This window comes from Rhinopithecus bieti, unplaced genomic scaffold (genome assembly GCF_001698545.2).
Source record: "Rhinopithecus bieti isolate Rb0 unplaced genomic scaffold, ASM169854v2 scaffold_51780, whole genome shotgun sequence".
In the NCBI taxonomy this organism is placed as follows: Eukaryota; Metazoa; Chordata; class Mammalia; order Primates; family Cercopithecidae; genus Rhinopithecus; species Rhinopithecus bieti.
This window is the reverse complement of record NW_016820879.1, coordinates 269,273-289,950: the sequence shown is the minus strand read 5'-3', so window position 1 is coordinate 289,950 and position 20,678 is coordinate 269,273. Positions and strand designations below refer to the sequence as shown.

Below are 20,678 nucleotides of genomic sequence, written 5' to 3'. Positions count from 1 at the left end.
TGGTATCAGTAACTTTTATTTCGTCAAATCCAAAGATTTTAAAAGTCCTTCCTGAAAATGTCCATTTTCACTCTCTTGAATCTTATGAAATTTATACAGGGAACAGAAAAAAAACATTATTGCTTCTCTTGAGAATTTTTGCAGGGTATATTTATAAATGATCAACATCATATGAATACTTAGTACTGCTGCTGTTAAATTTGTAATGAGTTGCAGGGTTTTGAAATTCCTTGACTGGCTTTCATCCAAGTACTTTATTTTCAAGGCTTAGATACAGTACAATCAATGAGAGACATACAGTTAACTATTGATCCTATCATGAAAATATTTCAGTTTTTAAGTATTAAGATGTTATTCATATTTAGGATATATTTAAGAAACATATATCTTTCACTAGCTTGAATATATGAATTTGGAGCTGCAAATGATGATCTTTAGCCTTTGACTCTATAACCCCCAAAGTTGGTAATATTTAATTTAGATTAATGTGATAATGTAGTCTTCCTAAGAACTGATTCAAATGTAATTTAAATAATGTCTATATTCATGCTTTTCAGAGGCTTACTGAGAAATTCTTTATCTTATAAAATATAAATTTCAGAAATATATCATGGTCTATTATAAATTTTAGAAGTCAAAATTATTCTAAGGAATATTGATGCCTCTCTTTTGAAGCCTATGTAGGAATTAAGTATTATGAGCAATTTGATACTATACATGGATATTCATTTCCTCTGGCTAGTCCACAAAGGCCTTTTTGAGCAATAAAATACCCATAAAATAAGAAGTAATACTATTGTAACAGCACACCACGAGGACAGGAAAACAAAGTATTGAAATCTGATTTTTAGGAAAACCAAGTTTAATCAGAGATGAATGAGCAATCTTCATGAGACTTCCGCAGATATTTGATAGTCTCTGTTTCTGATAACTCAATCATTATAATTGTACCTGAAAAGTTATGGCCTTTTTTCGTGTGTATGTCTTTAAAATTTATGAATGGGGTATTTATCATAGACTGCAGTCAAAGAATCTCTCATCTGCATTTACTCTGAGAGAAACTGCAAGGTGGGTGACTCACTGCCGTCAGGGTCCCAGAGCTTCTCCCGCTGGAGTGTCAGCTGCAGGAGCCTTACCAGCTCAAAACTAGATGCTATCACATATCCTGTTGCCTGTCTGCACTCCCATAGGAATTTAGTAATTAAGTTCCAACAGAGCCATCTTGCCAAGCCTAAAGACAATCCTGGTGCCATAAAACCGGCAGATGCATTCAGCCAGCTCACGAATACACTTTGGGGCCCTCCCCATAGTTGAGGTTGCAGAGGTTTCCTGTGTTGAGAAAAAAAGTGTTGGCCGGGCGCGGTGGCTCCAGCCTGTAATCCCAGCACTTTGGGAGGCCGAGACGGGCGGATCACAAGGTCAGGAGATCCAGACCATCCTGGCTGACATGGTGAAACCCCGTCTCTACTAAAAAATACAAAAAACTAGCCGGGCAAGGTGGCGGGCGCCTGTAGTCCCAGCTACTCGAGAGGCTGAGGCAGGAGAATGGCATAAACCCGGGAGGCGGAGCTTGCAGTGAGCTGAGATCCGGCCACAGCACTCCAGCCCGGGCAACAGAGCGAGACTCCGTCTCAAAAAAAAAAAAAAAGTGTTTGGAAAAGTTCTCCCAAACTGCATTGGCTTGGCTTTAAACGCGTTGGGGTATACAGATGCAGGCCGCTGGCCCAGCGTGCTTCTTCACCTAGGTGGTCGCCTGCACTCTGTTCCGGCGCTGTGCATGCTGAATCCTTGGACACTTTTTGGTTCCCCAAGGTAAAACTAGCAGCAGGACTCACAGTTTATCACCATGGTTGCCAACATCCCACCTCGGAGAAATACTGAAAAAACTGAATCAAATATGAGTGGTTTATTCAACTGAAGTTCAAAATCTTTGATGAAGCTTACATCCCTTGCAGTGTAGCCTGTCAGTTCCTGGTTAACTTTCAGCAAAACACATTTTCTTGGTAAGATGAAAGAATTCTGAAAATCGATGACCATGGCATGTGAAAGAGATGATTTAAGTGAATGTCTGCCTTACTTTCAAACAGCAAATGATGCTGTCCTTAAGTGGCAGTCCAGGTCTCACCACATGCTTTTTCAATTGATGGTGTGGCTGGTCTTTCATATGGGAAGACTACTTGGCTGATCATCTTCTGTTCATCTCCCAAAGTGAGCGCCAAGGGAACTGTTCAGTAACTTTATATAAGTTTACAGATAAATTTCTTTTGAAGTTTCTGGGCCATGGTTTGAATAAAGGCCATGGGAAGTTTCTTTTGTTCCATGGGAAAAATGAAAAGTCACCTTTTCTGCATAACTTAGAAGATTAGGGAGTTTGAGGCCAAGTACCATACTCCCTTCATTGTTTCCAACCATAGTGTTTTAACTGCCCATTTATCTCCTTAATTCAGTTACTTCAAAGGTAACATCTAACCCATTTGGAAATGCATCATCACCTTGACATGTATCACTCAAAAAATCCACTTGTCTAAAAAATTCCTGGATGAAGAAATTTTTCACGGGCTTCATGAGAGTTCCACGTTACCTCAATGAGGTTTTTAGGCTTAAAAACATCTCCAGTTTTACAAATGGTGATAGTATCTTTATTTAGTCCATCCAAGCCCATCGAAATGGGGATGTTGAACAGCCAAATCTTTGTTTTTAAGAATTTCCTTTTTGGCTTCACTTTCACCTTCAGCAAATTCAGTTTCATTTTCTGATGCTCCAAAGCCAGATCCTCTTGGTGGAAGAGGCTCCAAACTCTGTTGTGTACAGTGTCCTCATGCTTCCTTCTGCTGCCACCTGAGAGAGCTCCCCAGGCCTGACCAATCCTCAGCTATGAGGGCAGAGGCTGCTGTTATTTACTTAGATACAGATAATGCTGTTAACATCACCCTGAAACATCAAGTATTATTTTTGTTGATCTGACATTTTTTTTTAATTGGTTCTCTGAGTAGATATTCACTTAAATCATCTCTTAAATTGGGGTGGATTCTTTTTTTCTTGCCACCACTCAACTCCAGTACCAAAAAATATTGACAAAGAGGGTGGAGGAAGAATATAATTAAAGTGGTAAATAGTATATAGGACATGTGAGGAATAGCTATTTCTATGTTGAATTAACTGAGTTTAAGCAGGAAAAGGAGAGTGAAAAAGAGGAGTTCAGAAAGACGTTGCACAGTTTCTCCTTTAGGATATCAAATAGCACTACCATCGTCTTTCTTTCCTATTGAGGAAAGGAGTCAGAATGGGTATGCATTGCAACCTCATAGTCATTAGTAAGGATGTCGTATGTAAGTCTAGTGTTTAGGAGGGCTACGATTGAACTCATAATATTACCATATAAACAGTGAGAAATTGTATTGGTAGTGATGATGATGAATTATTCTGGATATACTTTTGGTTCCCATTATCTGTTCCACCATTTAGTACCTGGTATTTAGTTTTCAAGAGAGCTTTTCTTCTTGTAACTTAAACAGAAGATTTGAAATAACAAACCAACAGTCAAACTCTTTTTTTCTGTGAATAGACAAATATTTATTTTTCCCATGAATACTTGAAAGTCAATTATATTAGTTAACTTTCTAAATTTCACATATAACATGTTTTTACTATCCATTATTTTCCCCATACTTGTGGGAACAGAAGTTTAAGTGATGTGGTTCAACAAATTCAATTAAAATGCATTCATTTAGTTATTCAGATTATTTTGAAATAAACTACCTTGCTAATATCACATAGGTTAAAATTTGCTATAAAGGCATATAATGTTAAAAGTATTCATATAAATTAAAAGTACTTGTTAAATGTTTTGAGTATTTTGGTCTTTCAGAATTAAAAGTATTAGTAAACTGTTTTGAATAATTTGACACTTGAAATAATAGTGTTGATTTTCATTTTGAGAAATAATATTTAAACATAGTTACAAAATAATTATTTAATTGAACATTAGCTAGAACTTATGTTACAAAGTATAAGGGCATTGAATTAATTTGACTCCTTGTAAATGTTATTGAGAGTAGCGATCTCTTATCCATATGCGGATATCCATATTTCTCTGATAGAACCTAATTTGAACACATCAAGACAGATTGGCATTTTCAGACCCATAAAAAAACTGCTTTGTTAATTGCAAACCATATTTAGTATGACCTTATAACAAAGTAGCACCTTAAGTGTCATGCTTTGTCTTTAATGTGCACACTGGAGCTGGGTTCATCTGTACCAGACAACTACACTTCATGAAAAGAGTTTTTTTGCTTGATAGGCAATTAGCAGTAATTAGGAAGATTCACCTCAATAAGATGTCAACAGGAGATTGTTTAAAAAAGTTGAATGTCAGTGACTTAAAAAAGGAAGTTCTTCTGACACCTGTGTATGGCATGTGAAACATGAAATGTTAATTTAACTTTTCTGCTTATTATTCATGCACAATATTATTTTGTCATTCAGACTCTGCATTGACAGAGTGTAAGGGTGTTAAAATAGTGTTGCTAGAATAAAAAGAGGATTAATCTACCATTGGCCAATTAGCCAAAAGGTACTTAATGGTCTCTAAAGGCTACTGAAGTCTAACTACTAGCAAAAGCATTGGTGAAAAGTCCTCTATATTACCTTCATTTGCTTGACATTTTGTGAAACACAATGTAGCCCTTTCATAACTGCAGTTGTCAGAAAATAGTTTATAAATGAGTGATGCAGTAACTTAGTGGATTTTTCATAAGAAATTTTGTTACATAAATAATTACGTCTCTGCCTAAGATTTTTTTTTGGTTATTGGTTTTTAATTTTTAATTCTTTCTCTTGGTGATCTCAAGTATCGTAACAAAAGTAATGTTTTAAATTTAAAAGTCTTGTTACTAAACTTGGAAGTTATTAATCTGAACTATTTACCTTTTTAAATAAGTCTTATATGGAAAATATTTATTAGTGACATAGAAAATGATGGCATTGTCTTGATAACTCATACATTTTAATTGACTGTGAATTTAGTCCTATACCTGGACAACATACAGAATTTTATTTCTTTCCATTTTATCCCCTTTAAAAGTATAATATTCTCAATCAAAGAACATTGATTCTATTCACAGGAGGGAGAATATCATTAAAATTATGGTGACTTTCTAGGGAGTTCTTGCCTATAGAATTTACATATATCCCGTTCAATTAGAATTTTCTCTCCAGTCTCATTTATTTACATTCTGGTAACATAATTTATGTTGTAATTTTTTAAAAACACAATAATAAGATTTTAAAATTTCTGCCTCTACTTAATTATGAATCGGAATAATCAGATTGTGAGAATGTAAATGAACTTATTTCTGTATTCAACATTAAATAGTCTTAAGTCAGTCCTAAGCATAATTTAAGATGAGATATTTTGGAGAAGTTACTGGAAACAGATCATTCTCGTTTGATGATCGCTTTTCTCTACTTGGATTGTCAAGCCTTTTGGCTTTCAAAAGGAGAAAGAAAACATGGAGAGTACATTATTGTTATAGATGGCAACTAAGCCTCACTTTTTACTCTAGTTACTGATTGACCTTTTTCAATATTGAGCGTCTCACCGTTGCTCCAGCATGGACTGCAAAGTGTTCTTTGGCCACCAGCTATTTCCTGCATGGGCCTCCCAGAAACTCTGATCCAGTGTCTCTGGCATTCCACCTCATGTTTGGCTGTATTTTCTAGAATTTTGTGTCTTTATGTTTCAGACTCCACTATCCCAACTATTTCCAAATTTTTTAAATGGTTCATTACTTTAAATTTTTAATCCAGTGGTAAAAAACAAATGGGAAAGACCGAACTATGTCTTTGAATGCTGTAGGATGGATATTGTCCAGAAAGAAACTGTAGGTCAGAATCATTTTCATTTTAGAAGTGAAGAGCTATACCCAATCCCATTTGTTTCCCTTGGAACACTGCTTCTGAACTGGTTGGATACCCAATAGCATTTTCTTTACATGTGCTACAAGTAGCAGCATGTTCGTTGAATAGGCAGATATTGAGTATTTTATTCTTCCGAGACATCAAGATCAGAGAGTATCTAAAAATATATTGTTTTGGGAGTAATAAGGGAAATGATTTTCTCAGCTTTTTTTCTAAGACCTTTATTTCTCATTATGGGGCCTGAAGAATATTTTCCAAGGACCTTGTTTTATTTTTTCTGAGAGTTCGTTCCTGAACATTAAAATGTTTACCAGGTCTCCCTGATGGAGAAGGGATGCCTAATGTCCTCAGACTGCGCCCAGTTTACTGACCAGTGATTAGGCAACTACTTTCTCTTGAGTAAAAGTTGGAAAGCAGAGTGGTCATAGATCTAAGCTAGTACATTCAATGCTGTACTTAGCTTCTAGATCACATTTTACAGAACAAATCAGGGGAATATGGGGAGGGAAACAGGCTGTAGCCAGCATTTACCAGATAGGAATTGAAGGTAGCAGCAGTTCCCTCAGCTTCCCGTTTTGTTTCTTCATAGCACTTACTATAGTTTATTGTTACGTATTTCTGGATTACAGACTAGTAGCTACCTAAGGGCAAGGATTATTTATAACCTTTTTCTTACTGAAAACAGAGAACTAGCATAGTGCTAACTACATAGTGTGTGTAAAAAGAATAAATGATAGGTATTGAATCAGGTTCTGAATCTAGGTACTCCATATCTAAATCTCCCAGCAAATGTCAAGTTGGTGCTACGAATAAAAGCAGTTTGTGAATGAAATCCCATATAAGAAAATAAGGGAAAATAGGCCAGGGGAGACTAATTTATCCTATTCATGGGATTCTAGTTACAACTGAGAACAGCAAACAAAAGCTGCTGGCCAGAGCCTTTTTGCTTGTCAGTTAAACTACAAAATGCAGGTCTGGTAGAGGCAATTTATATTTCTAGCATAGAAAATGAAACATACAAATAAACTGAAAAAGAACAAAAAAATTAAAAGGAAAATGGGGGTCAGGCACAGTGGCTCATGACTATAATCCAAGCATTTTGAGAGGCCGAGGCAGGAGTATTGCTTGAGGCCATGAGTTCAAGACCAGGCTGGGCAACACAGCAAGATCCCATATCTACAAAAAAATTTAAAAATTAGCTGGGTATTTTTACTCACTGTAGTGCCTGCTACTCGGGAGGCTGAGGCAGCAGGATCCCTTGAACCCAAGAGTTTGAGGCTGTAGTGGGCTGTGATTAAACCACTGTACTCCAGCCTGGGCAATAGAGCAAGACCTTGTCTGAAAAGAAAATGGGGCAATTTGTAAAGCAATTGAATAAATATAATGAATACAAAATTATGGATAAAGAAAACAAAATTAATGCAGAGTGAGAATATTATATAAACTCTACACACTGTGGGGTTTGGGAGACTTTCTTGAGATGGGACAGAGTGGCAGTAAGATAACAAGAAGTAGATTCTAGAAAGGCACTGATGTAAAAAATATCAGGACCCATATTAATTTTCTGTGCTACAAAACACATTTAGCAGCTGAGAAACAACATATGCATTCATTATCTCACAGTGTCATTGGGTCAGGAGTCTGATACAGCCTAGTGGGGTGCTCTGCTCAAAATGTGGCAAGGTTGCAATCAGTGTGTCAGCCAGGCTGCCTTTTTTGAAAAAAAAGTTCAGTTCCTTGTGGGTATAGGACTGAGGTCTGTGGCTTGCTGGCTGAGAGCCAAGGATCATTCTCAGCTCAGTGAGGCCTCCCTTAGGTCTTGACTTGTCACTCCTTTCATAACATGGCAACTTACTTCTTTAAAGCCAGCAGGGGAATCTCCCTGACCTCAGATAATGCCTCTGGCCTTCTTTGAAAGGGCTCATCTGATTAGGTCAGGACCAGCCAAGAAAAGCTTGCTTTTGATGAGCTCTCAGAAACTTGATTAGGGACCCTGACCCTAATTACATCTACAGAATTATCTTTGCATATAACATAATTTAATCATGGGAATGATAGCCTATCATATTTCTGGGTCCCATACAAGGGGAGGGTATTGTACCAGAGCATGTCATCTGAGAATTGTGTCTACCACAGGATATTATACTGAAGAGTAAGTTTTTCAGTACATTCTTATTTCTTCTTACAGTCGCTTAGAGAGTTCTCTCTTTTTCAGGGATTTATGCTTCCTCAATGTTAAATTTAAATAAATTATTAATAGATAGTGTCTAGTTTAAAAATTTTATAGTATTAAGTTCTATTTTATAACCTTTGGTTAGAAATAATTGACTACACGTAAATCAATACGAATCTCAGTACTTATTCTTATTGAAGTCAACTTTTAAATTGAAATAGATGTTTGGGAGACTGTAGACGGATTGCACTGCTGTGGATATAGAGTCAGAGGAGCATATCTGCCTTCAATACCTGTGTAGTAGTGTAGGAGAGATCCTAGATTGATTCTAGTCAAACAAGTAACTATGACTTAAGACAAACTAAAGTTTCTGTCATGGGAGAAATTACCAGGTTATTATGTATATACATGTTAAAGTTTTATTAATCTAGCTCCTCAGCCTTTAACACTTCTCAGACACTATTAGTAGCCTTTACCACAAGATAACAATGCTGACAATGAACATCTACTACGTGTAATCACAGACGTTTTAAGATTCTGTCCTCAAGATCAACTTTGTTAGGTAGACAAGCACCATCTCTTTTTAACAAAAAGAGGAAACAAAGCCATGTGCTTGTCCAAGCTCACTCAGCTGGTAAGCAGTAGACCCAGAGAATACGAATCCAGAAATTATGATTCTTCCATGGGTGTTTTGTTATCACTTGTTCTTAACATAATGTGACTTAAATGCTTATAAATATTTGCTTGAAGATGGAAAGGTAATAGTAGAGAAATAGGAATCATGCTGCTAATAAACAAGAAAACTCACAATTTTAAGAGTAATCTTAATTTATTGGTAGATTTTATAGCACAGTCTCTTTCTAACACGGTCACCCACAAAAGTTGTCTCACAATCTAGAGCAAATGTAAGCAAAAGAAAGTTATTTATACATTTTTTCTCATCTATAGCTTTCTCAAGTAAGAAGTAGAATTTTGGCCGGGCGCGGTGGCTCAAGTCTGTAATCCCAGCACTTTGGGAGGCCGAGACGGGTGGATCATGAGGTCAGGAGATCGAGACCATCCTGGCTAACATGGTGAAACCCCGTCTCTACTAAAAAATACAAAAAACTAGCCGGGCGAGGTGGCGGGCGCCTGTAGTCCCAGCTGCTCGGGAGGCTGAGGCAGGAGAATGGCCTGAACCCGGGAGGCGGAGCTTGCGGTGAGCCGAGATCGCGCCACTGCACTCCAGCCCGCGCGACAGAGTGAGACTCTGTCTCAAAAAAAAGTAGAATTTTTAAACTGAGAGAAGTTAGTAAGAGAGCTCCAGTTATTTGTCCACAATGCTAAGGAGAACCAAAGGTTTCCAAACTGATGGAATGTGTGATTTACATATTCCCTGTTTTTCAACAGATGCTGTGTAGCATTTCTATGCATATATAACTAACACCGGAAATATGTTTTCAAGATTGTAGATTTTAAATATTGTTTAATCAAAATGTTATATTTTAATAAAGTACAGGTCATTTAGTTTACTGCCTCTATAATTTCAGTATTTCTTCATTTAATACATTTTTATATTGTCAAATTGAAGTTGAAAGTTACAGATGCATGTCTTTTAGAAGAATGTATTTATTGACTTGGTGTTTCCTCAGTGGGGGCACATTTATAGTGTCAGGATCTGCCAGGTAGAAAGATTAGACAGAAATCTGGTGGCATACAAGTATAACAAATGAGAGAAGCCACCTAAGTATTCCAGTAAGAAGAAAAGAACAAAGACGTCTTCCTGAAGGAGGAATACTAAGCTGCCCTTTAAAGATGAGACAGATTTCAGCAGAAAGAAACACCATGTGTAGAGTCATCCATGTAAAAATGGCAGGCAGGTTTGGGGAATGGCAGGCAGGTTATGATGCCTGACCGCAACACAAATTGAAGCCTAAGCTTAGAGAGCCTTATTATCCACAAACATTTGAGCTTTATTCTATTGGAATGAAGAACCCATGAAGGGCTTTGATTAAGGGAATAACTGGTCAGTGTTGTTTTAGGAAGTTGTATAAAAGGTGGAATGAAGGTAGGGAAAGATTGACAGGAGAGAGAGGGTTATTGTAATAGTCTTAATGAGATAATGAGGGTTTGCATTAAGAGAGTGGCTGAAAGGAATGAAAATGAGAAACATTATGTAATTTGCAGAACCTGACAATTGGTTGGACATAGAGAATGAATAAATAGGGAAGGAGATGGATTCAAGCTTGAATATTAGACAGGAAGATTTCCAGGTTTAAGGAAACTAAGAGTTTACTTTTAGATATTAATTATTAGGTTCTTTTGAGACAACTCATGAACAAATTTCATGGAACAAATTTCATAAACAATTTCCTAAAATTCTGTAGAACCATGCTTTTAGATTATAAGGTAAAATATAGCCAAATAGTTTTTTTCACCACAGCATACTTTTTATGTTGCCAGAACATAGTTTAATCTGAAGTATATCAAGTTCTAGTTTTGAATCCATGATCTGAAATATTCACATTTAATAATATACACTTACATATACAAATACATATATAATGATGGTATAGTTTCTAGAAATTGTGTTTTAAATATAGTGTTAATACTTAAGTAACATGTTTCATGTTCATCTTACTGTATACTTTAGCTACATCTTTTGCTATTTCTAACTGGAATTTTAACAAAGAAAATTTTCCCCTCTGAGAGATTTCAGTATCATTTTGTCTAATTGTACCTTATGTTAAGGTACCACATTATAAGCTTCTTTGGAATAATAAAATAGTAATGCAAATACCCTCTTCAGCAGCTCTGAGTTATTATGCCATTATAGTTTGGTGACATTCTGCTGACTATAGATTGGTGAATGAGAAGGGCTAACGCTAAGATGGTTTCTTTTACACTCCTTCATAAAAACATTACTATTACGTCATTTAGCAAAATGTTTATGCTATTAAAAATTCCAAATGTAAGGAGTTTAGTGCATTTCTACCTCAACATTAGAAACAGGACTTTTCAACGATCAATCAAGTGCATAAAACTGAGCGAGTTTGTTTGCACGCTATTTATTTGAACTAAATCTCTAACAAGCCTCGTCTGCTAATTGGACTTAACATTTATGTTGCTAAATGAGAAGCATTTTGGCTGCTATATAGGATGGTAAGACCTACCCAGTGGAATAAACAGCTAACATCTGTTATCCTGTCCTGCTCCAGCTTGGCTTTTCCCAGTTAAGTACTACATCAGCCCTGAAGTCGAGGTTATCAAATATGTGAATCTCTGGCTCACCCATTTATGTGTGAAGGTAAAGAAATAGTATATCATCAGTCAGGACCAGCCAACCAAAAGATATTGAGTACAGCTGGTTCACTTTGTTTTAACTTTGCAAACCCTACTACTATAAGCAAAATCTAATAGAGGTTAAGATTTTTGTAAAGTTCATATAATAACTATAATTAATTTCAGTTCTCTTTAACATTTTCCTAGCTGTAGACTTTTATACTGATAATTGTTAGATTAAATGTAGTTACTTTTATAATATATTTATATTTATTTTCTTTTTTTAAAAAAAGAAGCTAAATTTGGATTTGGCTGGGCTTCGGAAAGAAAAAGAAGATTTACTAAAGAAATTGGAGTCCTCATCTGAAATCACAAGTTTGGCAGAAGAAGTTTCCCAAGTAACATTTCCACGGATACAAGTTACATCACTTGGTCCTTCAAGGAGCACGGATTTGGAAATGAAGCAATTACAGTGTAAATTAAAGGTGATTATAAAGTTTAGTAAGCATGAAAACATGTATTATGCTTGAATCCTGCAAGACATATTTATATGAACACTAATTTTTTCTAATAAAGGTAAATTATGGTATAGATAATCCAAAATTATTAATATTGCCATCATCATTAATTTTTAGCCTGGTGGATTCTTATCTGGTAATGAATACTACCATTCTCTGAAAAAGACAAGACACCATGAAATCCTAATTTAGGAGCTGATGTAAACTGGCCAATATCTGCTACTCTAATACTTCTTTCTGCCCCCACGCCTCCCTCCAGCTGAACAGAATCCTTTCAGACATGTAATATGTCAACATAAATAGAATTGCTTTTTTCTACATACTTCCAGCAAGTTGAACTTGAGAGTGAAACCAACCCACTTTTGCTCTCTGCTTCTTCTCCCTCCCGCTTATCTCCTCCTTCTCTGTCTCCAACCAACAACCAAATTAAAATAGTAGGAAGTATGTAGAAAAAAAGCAATGAGAGGGGGAAAAAAAAAAGAATCTAAGACCAAGCAAAACTGTCAGCAACTTAGAAGTAAGGCTATCCTTAGTTTAAGTAGAATTACCTTGTAAGAAATAGGATTTGTGAGTGAGTTTTAATTGGAAAGTTCATTTTCATGCTTCTTAAGCCCATTTATTCCTCACATATTTAAATATTTTCTTCAGTGGGGATTGCTAGCTAGAAGCTAAAAAGGGCAGTGTATATGGGACCATTGCTATAATGTGAGTCACTAGAAAGAAAATCCTGATTGTAAATGCACAGAGTACATTAGAAATGGAATAATCATCCCTGTTAGGAGGGTACTGGAATACTATGTTGAATTGTCAAATAGACTCATCATTGTTTTCAATCCCAAATAGGATATGTGCACCCTTCAATAATATATCTTTTAGTGCAGATTTACTCATAGGATAAATAGGATAAAACTTAAAATAAATGAGTTTATTATTGCTTGAAAATAATTTGCTTTATTAATAGTAACCAAATATACAAACTAGCATTGGGATTCTTCTTGAATACCATCTTCTTTAGACAGTTTTTTTTTTTTTTTTTTTTGAGATGGAGTCTCGCTCTATCGCCCAGGCTGGAGTGCAGTGGCCGGATCTCAGCTCACTGCAAGCTCCGCCTCCTGGGTTTACGCCATTCTCCTGCCTCAGCCTCCCGAGTAGCTGGGACTACAGGCGCCCGCCACCTCGCCCGGCTAGTTTTTTGTATTTTTTTTTTTTTAGTAGAGACGGGGTTTCACGGTGTTAGCCAGGATGGTCTCGATCTCCTGACCTCATGATCCACCCGTCTCGGCCTCCCAAAGTGCTGGGATTACAGGCTTGAGCCACCGCGCCCAGCCCTAGACAGTTTTTATGTGTAAAACTTGGGTCAGTCACAACATTTTATAATCTTAAATAACTTATAAAATATTAGAAATGTGAGGGAAAAAGTGTTATGCAATTTTGGGGCATGAACCTTAAAATGTGTCTCTGAAAATGAGGGATAAAATGTGTAAACTGAACATTTCAGTGTTAAGGTTTCATATAGAGAAGATAAAATCATTGAGATATTCCTTGATCTTATCTATCACATAGACTTTAATTCTTACTTCTGTGATTCTTCATGTATTTAAGTCCTCATGATTCTAACTTTGTTTTTCACCAAGATAAAATAGAGTGCTAGATCTAGTATTGTCTAATCTGACTTCTAAAAGACATAGTTTTAAGTTGATTTATACATAAATCATAATTTATGATTTTACATAAACAGTTTTCATTGATTTATATTTTACTTATTTTACTTACTACAAATGGTCTAATAATTTTGGTAATAATAGATCCATATGAGTGTCTGTAAGTTCTTTGTATTATGATTTTCATGGTGTAAGTTTTACCCACATACAGGTCTCTCTCTTGGTTTGGAGGAATGTGTGAATCAGAAAGAGAACTAAAGCAGTTAGTTTGAATTGATTGTCCATAATCTAACCTAGAGTCTTGGAACACTGACCAAACTGCATAGGGACAAAAGGATAAATTTTACTTTTGTCTTGTTTCATGTTTTCATATAGAAATTTCCTAAAAGACCAAGTATCTTTAAGTATATAATACTCTCTACTACTAAAAATTTTTGTTTTGATTCTGGTTTGTAAAGATTCCATAACAAAATACCACAGACTGGTTGTCTTAAACAGCGAACATATATATTATTCTCACAGTTCTGAAGGCTGGAAGTCTAAGATCAAGGTGTCAACAGGTTTCATTTCTTTTGAGGCCTCTCTCCTTGGTTTGTAGATGGCTGTCTTCTCCCTGTGTCTTTACATGGTCTTCCTTCTATGTGTCTTTGTGTCCTCATTTCCCTGCTTATAAAGACACCACTCAGACTGAATTAGATTCTACCCTAATAACTTCATTTTACCTGAATTATCTGTTTAAAGGCCTTATCTCCAAATACAGTCACATTCTAAAGTACTGGGGGTTCAGTGAGAACTTCAACATACTAATTTGTTTAGAGGAAATAGAATTTAGCTCATTCCAGATATCAAACTGATAATATAGTGATTTTTTAATAAGTAACTTATTTTCTACTTAATGTTTTTAGACTTAATTGAGAAAATTGGCTAGATTTGAATATACTAAAGGTTTATACACACCTTTTCTGTACTATGCAGTTAATATTACACTTTTCTGTATAATTTTATATATGTTTTTCTGATGTCTGTGGTTCATTTACAGTTGAGAAAACTGAGACACAGAAAGAATAAGTTACTTGTCCAAGATCACACAGGTACTGTATATAGAGCCGAGATTAGAACTCAAACCATCTGGCTCCACAGTCCATGCTCCTAATCATTATACTATGCAAATTTTTAAAAAATATTCAGTAAACTTTGTATAGGAAAGCTGTAACAGGGATGACTTTTTACCATTGTGACATTTTTGATGTATATGTTTTACACCAGATTTTAAGTCATGTTACAGATAAATATTGTATAGTAGGGAATGGAAAAGGGACAAAAGACCTGGGTTTCGATCAGTTTTTGGCCATTAACTTCTCGTCAACCTGGTCAAGGAAATTACTTAACTTTTCTAGAGGTCTAAAGCAGGGATACCTTTCTACCTATCTGATAAAAATTTTTGAGGATCAAATGAAATAGCTATTAGATTTAGAGATCTTGGCCAAAGTGTATCTCAACCTGGCATTGTTTTATTTATTATAAATTGCTTTCCTCTCAATTCTCCAAGTCAGAGTTAACAGTATTTTCAGCCACATAAAATACAGCCTTAAGTCTAAAACAGAAAAGAATCAACCAGTTATCTTAATATCCACTTAATTCATTCCATTGAAGATACTCTCGGGCTTTATTTACTGCCTGTATCTTTTATTTTAAATACAATTCTAAGTTTATTTTACTTCTCAGCAGAAAATACCTTCAGTGCAGCACACTAGAAGTATGCATATTAAGGGGCAGGATGATTGTTTTTAGACAGGAATAATGACACAAGCAAAAAATTACAACCAACAGATTGACAGAGGAAAAAAAAGGCAATATGAAAATATTAAGGTAAATACAAAATTAGAAAAGCACAGTCTGGGACCATTTAGAGGAGGGATAAGTAGATATTTATATCACAGTAGTCCCTAAAACCATCACTATATTATAGTGATAATATAATATGTATTAGTATATCATATATAATTTATAGTGATAATATTTATAATATATCACTATATTAACATATCACTATTAGCTTAGCATAATCATGGATGTTCATATTTCTAACTGAATGAACAATCATCAGAGAAAGAATTGAAAATTAATGATTAAAGCAAATGCTTCAGTTATTTGATAAATTAACTAGTGTGGAACATATTCAAGCAGTGCTGGAAATAAGGCACTGTACATCACTGTAAACATGCAAACTATGGTAGAAATTTTGATTGCATTATACACACATTTGATCAAAACATAACATTCAAAACAGTTACCATGCTGAAGTAGCTTTGAGTTTTAAGAAAATTAACGTTTCATGTAAAATTAAAATTATTTCAAATGTTCTATTTGTATGTTATATCATGAGATATTTAAAGTCAGTCTGATGAATTACATTTACCTTGGATAACTAAAATTTAATCTTTTCAAACTCAAATTATTTTAGCTGAGTCAAACATCCAAATCTAGGAATAGTTCTAATAGAAACAATTTATTGTAGTTTAGAAATATTAGCTAAATAACTACTCCAAATATTTTAAAAGCTATTATATTTTATTTATATTCATTTAATACTTTTAAAACTTAACAAATGGATTAATGTGAGTATGTCAACATTATCTTGAATGTGGAAAAACTAAAATACTGAAAAGACTAAGTGATGTCTTAGATTACACATTTAGTTGGAACTAGAGTCAAAATTGAAAAGGGTTCTAACTGTAGTTACCACCTCTGGTTCCTAGGCTGTACTGACAACAATACCACAAAACTGTTTTGCTTTGAAAAACTAATAATTGTTTATAAATAATTTAATAAGTAGTGTTATTCATAACTTAAAGTAAAGAAGGATTGAGTATTCATGAGGTTTTCTATCAGTTATCATTATTCTCTAACAAACTATCCCAAAGTATCGTGGCTTAAAACAACAGTTTATTATTTCTTATGATTTTGTTGGTTGACTGGGAAGTTCTTTTGTTGGTCTCTTCTGGGCAACCTCATATCCCTGGATTTTTTCAAACCGAAAGTTTCCCTATTTGGAAGATACAAAATAGCCTCACTCATAGATCGGACAATTGATCTACTACCTGTCAGCTGTAGTATCTTGGTACACTTCCCATGATACATCAACTGCAAGGTGATCCTGGAGCAGCATTCCAAGAAGGCAAAGAGAAGCGCCATAAAGCTTTAAGGCCTGGGAACTGAAATTTACACAATTCATTTCTGCTGCATTCTTTTGGGCAGAGCAAGTCACAAGCCAGACTACGTTCAGAGGGTTGGGAAATGGATTCCCCTGCTTTATGAGCAGCAAAGCATTTGTGACCATAGTTAGTCTAAGATGTTAGTAAATCCAGTATTTGTTTTAAGTGATCTTTTTAAATCATTAAAATTCTTAATTAGTCACATATTTACATTATACTAGGACAATTCACATTTCCTGTAAATGTATTTTGGATACATACTCTTTGCCATTCTTACATGATTGTGTTCCTCTATAGTTTGGCATGTTATATAAAAGTTTTAGTATTACTATAGTATTTCTATTAGAGCGTATAAAATAAAGCATTTAAAATATTAAAATATTCATTTTAATTATTGTTTACCATAATTATTGTAAATGTATTCTTCTTCTTTAGAATGGCACTTATTTTTATGCTGCTTTAGACCAAGGTTGAAAGGTATATTTAAATTTATTTCTATTTTTAATCTAGAATGCAACTAATGAACTCACTAAACAGTCATCAAATGTGAAGTCTTTGAAATTTGAACTCCTAGCAAAAGAAGAACACATAAAGGAAATGCATGAAAAGTATGGTCATTGTATTTCTAGCCATTGTATTTGGTGCCACCTAGTGGCATCCAACTCTATTAAACGTGCCCCGAGAAACTGCTAATGTTAATGTTTTCCTTCCCTAGTTCATATTTAAACCTACATAAGATGAAAGTTTAAGGAATACTATGTATAGCATGATTAATGGCAAGCTATTTAGTTTTTTTATTAGAATAAGGATGAAGTTAAATTTCCCTTATTAAACATATTTAATTTTGAATAAATACAAATTAATGGCTTCGAGACTATGAATGAAAAACTTTACAATGTGGCAGTTATTTGACCCCCCCCAAATATATAGATTAGTATTTGTATTGGATTTAATGCCTAAACTTATGAAGCTAAGGTATAAAAAGGAAAGTTTTGTTTGTGTTTAAAATAACTGGAGGTTATGAAAGTTTGTACTTTTTGTGTTTATCAGTAAAAGATTTTAAATGCTGTATCCCACTGAATCAAAATTATTTTCATTCTGTATCTTTCAAAGCTACACTATTGCTTAGAAATAGTAAGATGTTTAGATAGAATTCCAGTTGTCTCTGATACATTTAAGATATATGTATCTCACAAACACACCTGTAGACCTCATTATAAGTGAAGAACACTTAGAAGTGATATGAGTAGATAAAAGTCTTAGACAAAAAAGTTGGTTAATTTTTTAACTGATAATATTTTGAAGTTTATTTATTAATTAAGAGCAAGTCTTGCTTATTGTTTAACAGGGCTCTCAATTAACACTTTTTGAATTCTGGCTTCCCTACCTACTAGGCCTATGCCTAAATTCAATAATATTAAATTAGGTTCTTTTGAGGAATAAATGAGCTAATACATGTAAAGCATTTATAACAGTGACTGGAACATTGTAAGTTTTCGATACATGTTAGCTATTGTCATTCTTATTTTAGTAGCAGCAGCAGCAGCAGCAGCAGCAGCAGTAGTGGTTCTCACGGCATCTACCATTTTATACTTAATATTTCATCAACTTGTGCTAAACAGATGTGTGGATTGAATCTCAAATTATATTAAATTAGAAGATACTATGGCTAATTTAGTTTCATTACAAGAGTTTACATTTGTTTATTGAAGTATTAGATTTTTTCTTATTGTTATGCTTTTGATTATCTCTATGTATCACTTTGATTTTCACAGCAATGTAAAATGTAATTTAAATGAAATAGCTCTAAGTTTTCATAAGTGTTATTAAGTTTTTTCATTTCTTATATTTTTTGTTTTAATACATATATGTAATTGTATAATTACCAAGACACAACTATAGATTTTACAAGTGCTCAAAATATTAAAAGAACAATATCTTATCCAATGCAATTCATTTTACTAATTTACAGTGTCAATGTCACATAGCATTTAAAAATTAACAGTAGGTATAATATTGGATAAAATGTAAGATATCACCACTGTTAAGGTATTTTCTGTCACTCTTGATGTCACCTTTTTTTTTTTCAAGGATGTCTCGAATGGAGAGGGATATAACTATGAAAAGACATTTGATAGAGGACTTGAAATTTCGACAGAAAGTAAATTTGGAAAGTAATGAGAGTTTTAGTGAAATGTTACAAAATCTTGATAAAAGGTATCAGTTTTATCTTAACTGACACTAAAATATCACTTCCTGTTGTATTTACTCTCTTACCACAAATATTTAGTCCTATAAATGTATAGAAAATATTCATAGGATATATATTTACTGTTACAAAGGAACACTCTTTGCTCTGAAAGTACATTATTTATTTTAAAATTCAAGTCTCTGAAACCTCATACATAATATGGCCACACATTGTTTCTATTTATAAATATCCCATGAGAAGATTAAAAATCCTCAGTATTTATAGGATACATATTACTTTTTATTCAGTATTTCATTTTATTTAAAACTATAATCTGTGATAGAATCAAGCTTATATTTCTTAGTGAAAACTTGATTACCAATAACTATCAGAAGTTCTTTAAAAATGTATTTTCTTCTTGGATACCCTTAATGCATTTTACATGGGAAGGGAGTTGTACCTGCAAAGGGAGTTGTAGTTAAAGTAGTTATGTAATATATGACCCCAAACTAGAAGGTTTTTGTTTTTGTTTTTTTTAAAAAAAGGTGCTATTTTCACAACTCATAAAGCATTGGCATTCACTAAATGTTATCCACACCTGAGAGAACATCTCCTTTACTTTCCTTGTTGAAATGATAATTTAAGTATCTGTTAGGGCAAATGGATTTAAGAAAGAAACTTTTACATGAGCATGACGAATCCATATGGATTTTCTTTCTCTTCTCTTCCATACCGCCGTGCAAGTTAAAAATCACTTCCTATAGGCTTTTTCAATGTTATCCTTTCAATTTTGCTATTTTTTTAAGTTCAATAATAATTTCCTACATAGCCGTGGAATCTTTATATAAGTAACATTTATATTTAGTGGCATTAAACTGAAAAACTACTTTTTCTGTTATGCTTTGAGATACATATTATATATCTTATATCTTATAAATAAGCAATATATATACTATTATTTTATTTCATCAAAAAGGGTATGTAATACTTATTTTAGAGAATACAGTGGAAAGTTAACTGTAACTTGGTTTGTTTCAGAATCAGAACAATCATCTCCTGCCTTAGGAAGTTTAAGTTAGTAATTAATGGATATGTAGTTAACATTAATATTGTGTTATTGGGTGCAAGGATATACATACCAGTATTCATTTAGTTTGTGTGCAATTTTGGTTTTTGTTACTGATTTAAGGATTGTTACTTTCATTCATAATAAGAGTTCTGTAAGTATAATACTTGAATTTGATAGCATTATGAGAAAATAAGTGGACGTAGACTCATTCACTCATTTAGTTTCTGCTGGAACAAATACAGTATATTACTAGAATGCCTTTAACAATAATAATTACCTTTATGCTTTTAATGTAGGTAAAGACATTAACTGAAGAATGTTCCAACAAGAAGATATCAATTGATTCACTAAAGCAAAGACTTAATGTTGCTGTAAAAGAAAAGTCACAGTATGAACAGATGTATCAGAAATCTAAAGAGGAGTTAGAAAAAAAGGTATGCTTTTAAAAAGATCATTTTAGCTTAGAGATGGAATATAATGGTGTTTGTTTCATTGTTAACATTGTTGATTTTTTTCCTTCCCCAAACCACAAGCTAGTTAAACACTTCAAATAAGTGCAAAGAGGATTTGTATCTCTACATGAAACACCAAACATTTGTTTAACATTAAAGATATTTCTGTATTAGAGAAAACAGGTTTTGTTTGTCTTGATAGTTTTTAAGAAATGA

At 33.9% G+C, this 20,678-nt stretch overlaps 1 protein-coding gene and 1 pseudogene across 1 annotated transcript in view; one reads left to right on the top strand and one right to left on the bottom strand.

Annotated features, from left to right (window-relative positions):
• LOC108520592 (centlein-like) overlaps nucleotides 1-20,678 on the top strand; it is a 296,774-nt gene that overhangs the window by 219,293 nt on the left and 56,803 nt on the right. Inside the window, 2 exon segments of the mRNA XM_017860004.1 lie at nucleotides 11,650-11,841; nucleotides 17,261-17,358. Coding sequence (XP_017715493.1) covers nucleotides 11,650-11,841; nucleotides 17,261-17,358 — 290 coding nt within the window.
• On the bottom strand, nucleotides 1,147-6,017 carry LOC108520591 (sorting and assembly machinery component 50 homolog; annotated as a pseudogene).